This window comes from Galeopterus variegatus, unplaced genomic scaffold (assembly GCF_000696425.1).
Source record: "Galeopterus variegatus unplaced genomic scaffold, G_variegatus-3.0.2 Scaffold2902, whole genome shotgun sequence".
NCBI lineage: Eukaryota > Metazoa > Chordata > Mammalia > Dermoptera > Cynocephalidae > Galeopterus > Galeopterus variegatus.
Genome location: NW_007729013.1, coordinates 200,594 through 204,785, shown reverse-complemented (window position 1 = coordinate 204,785; position 4,192 = coordinate 200,594). Strand labels below are relative to the sequence as shown.

Here is a 4,192-nt window from a genome sequence, read left to right as displayed (position 1 = left end):
AGCAGACCATTTCCATAGGCCACCCCACGCTAGCACCGGATGACTCAGGTGTGACCCTCAGCAAGCAGGCCAGGCCACTTACAGGGCTGCTGTCCCTCGCCCCTCCTCTCAACTGTGTCCTCTTCCTGCTGCCACCCCATGTCCCACAGGCTGGGCCAGCTGCCCCTCAGCAAAAGCAGGCTACAATGTTGATAGTGGACGGTGGGAATTCTAGTCACAAAACTGAAATGATGTATAGAGCAGGGATTAAGAACGGCTCCCCACCCTCCCCCAGCCCCTCATTAAACCATCTGTCAGCGAACTGTTTTCTTCAACTTGAGGGTAAATAAAATATCTTGCTCAAGATCCACATTTTTATTGATCTGTAGCACACCAGCTAAGCACAAACATGGGCTTCCACTGATCCCCCAGCTTTAAAGGTCCCCTTTCCAACTAGATGGCTGCCTTTGCGCCCTGCCTTAAGAAACCCTGGAGCCCTCACTGATGAAGTGTGCACCCTGAAGTCAGACTACCTAGGTTTGAACCTACTACCTACCAGAGCCTGTTATGTAACCTGCAAGCCTATTTCCTCATTTGCAAAATGCAGATTAAAGGAATGGTTCTTATGAAAAAGCTGTGTAGATCAGTTTTCGTATCTACACACGTAGTTGTTCATGCTGTTGAACCAGTAAATCCCCTCACTTGGTTGTTAAGTTTAACTGCTTAGGTGGGGTGATCAGCGTAGGCTTCCCTGTGACTTTGGGGAAAAGATGAAACCAGGAGTTTCCCCGAGATGAGGCAGAGAAAGGATAGCACAGCCATGAGGAAGTCTGGGATTGCAGTAAGACTGCATGGCTTCTAGGAGCTACTTGGCCCTGACATTCCCTGGGAACATCACGCGTTTCAGGTGGCTCACAGGGAGCCTTCACATGAGCTCCAACCTGGGAACCTTTGGGGCCAGCACTGGCCTGAGTCCATGGCAGGATGTCACCCTTCCACTGCACCGCATGGGGAAAGTAAATGGAAATACAACCCTCAATTCTTATATCCTGCTACAGCAAGTTCCAAAAGGAGCCATTTTCTGAATGGGTTTTCTTCTGGGAAGCCTCTTTCAAAACTGTAAAAGCTTATTAGTGAAACCTAATCGTCTTGTGTGCTAAGCTCAAGGACTGCGTGACCTTACCTAGGTACTTACAGATGTTGGCACAATGGCACAAAGCCACAACCATGAGGAAACAGGTGCAGCCCAGGCTGTTCCTCCCTCCCAGCAACCCACAGACCCTCAGGCTCAACTCCGCAGCTCCTCCCTACCCCCTACCCTACCACACCTGGCCCAACTCCTCCTGCCCCAACACTCCACTGGAAGCATAAGCTTATCACGAACCCTTGGGCAGGGCTCTACAAATCTCACCCCAGGTTCAAATTTTCAGTGTTGAAATGCCCCCCTCTGATCTTACAGGTTAAGAATCCAGCCTTTTGGGGGTTGGGGGGTATATACTGGGTTTATTTATAAAAGGTGAGAAATCACACACACGGCAAGTCTGCATAAGCACTTTCACTACAAAATAATTTATTACAACACACAGCTTTAGCGTGAGACTCCTATGTACAAGCACACAACAGTGACTAACCTAACTAAGGGACCCTTTTCTTCCCCCTTGCCTTGCGGACCTCTTCTATTAAATCTTTCAGATATTGGATCTCCTTGGCCAGGGAATCTGCCCTCTCTTTCAGAGCCTCGTTCTTCTTTTCTAGCTCCTTACACTCGCCAGTGAGGGCCTCCTGCTCCGCCCTCTTCTTCTGGCGGTACCTGGTGGCTGCTGTCTTGTTTTGCTCCATTTTTTTCAGTTTCTTATCCAGTTTCTCACCCTTTACTTTTGCTGCTACCATCTTCTCTCCAGGAGTGTCATAAGGTTTGGGGCGGGTAGAGCCACAAAGGACACCTGGAGATGGTAAGCTCCTATTTGGAGAGGCCCTGGAGGTAGAGGGACTATGCTGGGGAGAGCCCAGATAGGACTCAGGGCTCATACAGATGCCACTGTCATTATCTGAGGGGGTGTCTTCCTCTTTTACGCACTGAGGGATCATGGTGATGTAAGCAGTAGAGTCTGGCTTCCCATCTCCTTCAGAGATACTGCCTAGCTCTAAACTAAAGGAATGGTCTGAAGTGGAAGACAAAACCCCTGAGGAAAGGGGAAACGGTTGCAGGAAAGTGAAGGGGGCGACCTGGTCAGTTTTTGTTAAACTTTCTGGAAGATGGCCAATTGGGTTCACTGTCTGGGGGGGCTCCTTATTACTCTCCTGGACTGGGGGGGCAAAGAGATCATCACATGCATCATAAAATGTGGCCAAAAGCTCATCTGGCATGGCTTCCAGATCATCTACATCCAACAGGGTACCAAACTCTAACTCCTTCAGATCCACTTTCTCCAACATCCAATCTGTCCCGGAAAAGGCATCCTCTGCAAAAGATTTAAAACATAGAGCTCACTGAGTTAAATACATACGGCAGCAAAGCTGGTAACACCAGACCCCACAGTGAATAAACCCACTCACCCTTGCTGTTGTCTGAGGCATTAACCAACCCATCCACAGCCAGCCATTCGGAGGAGCCCGCCTTAGCCTTGTCGCCGGAGAACCCATGAGGTTTGAAGTGCTCGGCCACCTCCAGGTAGTCATCTAAGAGACCTAGGCTTTCTTCAGCCCCCAAACCCGACTGGTCGAAGGGGGACATTAAGTCCCCCTCCAACACCTGGCTGCTCAGGAAGCTCAATTCGGTCATGTTGAAGGGCTTTGCTGGAATGGAGGAATGTGCTTAATTCGAAGATGTCCTTGTCGGTTACAGCAACGCTGCTGCTGAATGCCGTGAAAAGCCTGAAAAGGGATCAGAAGTCAGGTCCCATTAGAAATTACCTGGTCTAGGGGTTTCACCTTTTCACCCATAGAGTAGGATGGCCACATCAGAAATCTTAGTTGTCGAGGATCGGGGACACGAGGCCCCAAGGCCATTGTGTCAACCTTCCCCGCTTCCGGCTCACGTTGCACAAAATGGACGCCCAGCGAGGCTCGGCCATTAGTCACTCGGCCACCAAGAAAGCCGCTTGGTCCTCATGCCCAAATACGGCCAAGGCCGCCGCGCCCCGCCCCGCCCGCCCGCGACTCCCGCCCCCTGCCGCCGCCATCTTGGCGCCTGCCACGTCTCGCCGGGCTACGGCCAAGACCCCCGGCAGGACAGGGACCGACAGCGGCGACATCACCGGGGAAGTTCCCGGGAAAGAAACCCCAAGCGTCGGACTGCGCTCTCCCGACCCGGGGGCCCGGCGTCTCGGGGTCACCCAAATAAAGGCCACGCGTCCCGGGCGCTCGTAAAACCGCTTCCTCCTCGGAGACGCCACACAGGCCGCAGGCCGCGCCCAACCAAGCCGGCCCCCCCGATCCCGACCCCGGCCGGCCCGACCCCGGTACCCACGCCATGGCTTAAGCCGCTGAGGGTTGCCGCTGCAGAGCCTGGTGCTGCTGCCGCCGCTGCAAAGGCCAACGCTGCCGCAGGCACTGCTGCCTCTAGTGCGCCATGGCGGCCGCGAGCCCTGGGGGAGGGGAGGAGGGACGGCAGGAGGAACGGCGCGCAGTCGACGACAACTCTACATCTACAGGCAGCCGGACAAGAAATGGCCGCCGCGTTCCCTCCGCGGGTCCTTTATAGACTTCGCTGTCGTGGGGACGCGTCACAGCCCGCATCCTTCCGCCGCGGCCACTTTACCCTCCCCTCCCGCCCACGCGTTTTAATCTCCGACGCCCCAACCGTTTCCATCCCACGGCCTTTATGTCCGCGGCATAGCTGTGAAGAGAAAAAGAGTTTACATTCAAGGCCTCACTAAAGATAAAAGGCGCACTACTTTACAAATCTTCTAAGATCAAAGAGCCTCGCTCCTCCCCCTGCCTCCGGGGGCGCGGAGGGATCTTCCCGACAAGCCTCGCTTCCGGCGTTAGTAGAAGGGCGGGGAGAGAAGTCTTTCAGCCCAAGGAAGGTTTTTATTGCGAAGGCCGAGGCCGTGTAGTTATCACGCGAGATGCTGGCGGGGAGCGCGCGTTGAGCTGATTGGGCCAGATTGGGTGCGTCATATATATCTCGAGCTCCTATTGGCTCAGGGCCCTAGGTGGGCGGGCTGGTTGGTAGGGAGCCTGAGGTCCGCGCGGGAAGGGGCGAAGCCTC

At 54.2% G+C, this 4,192-nt stretch overlaps 1 protein-coding gene across 1 annotated transcript; it reads right to left on the bottom strand.

Annotated features, from left to right (window-relative positions):
- Positions 1–1,523: 1,523 nt before the first annotated feature.
- ATF4 (activating transcription factor 4) lies at positions 1,524–3,647 on the bottom strand. The gene is made up of 3 exons (XM_008583405.1): positions 3,449–3,647; positions 2,536–2,853; positions 1,524–2,441 (listed from the first exon to the last, which is right to left on the bottom strand). Exons 2-3 carry the CDS (start codon positions 2,759–2,761, stop codon positions 1,615–1,617), a joined length of 1,053 nt encoding a protein of 350 aa, XP_008581627.1. The 5' UTR covers positions 2,762–2,853; positions 3,449–3,647; the 3' UTR covers positions 1,524–1,614.
- Between the last annotated feature and the right edge of the window lie 545 nt (positions 3,648–4,192).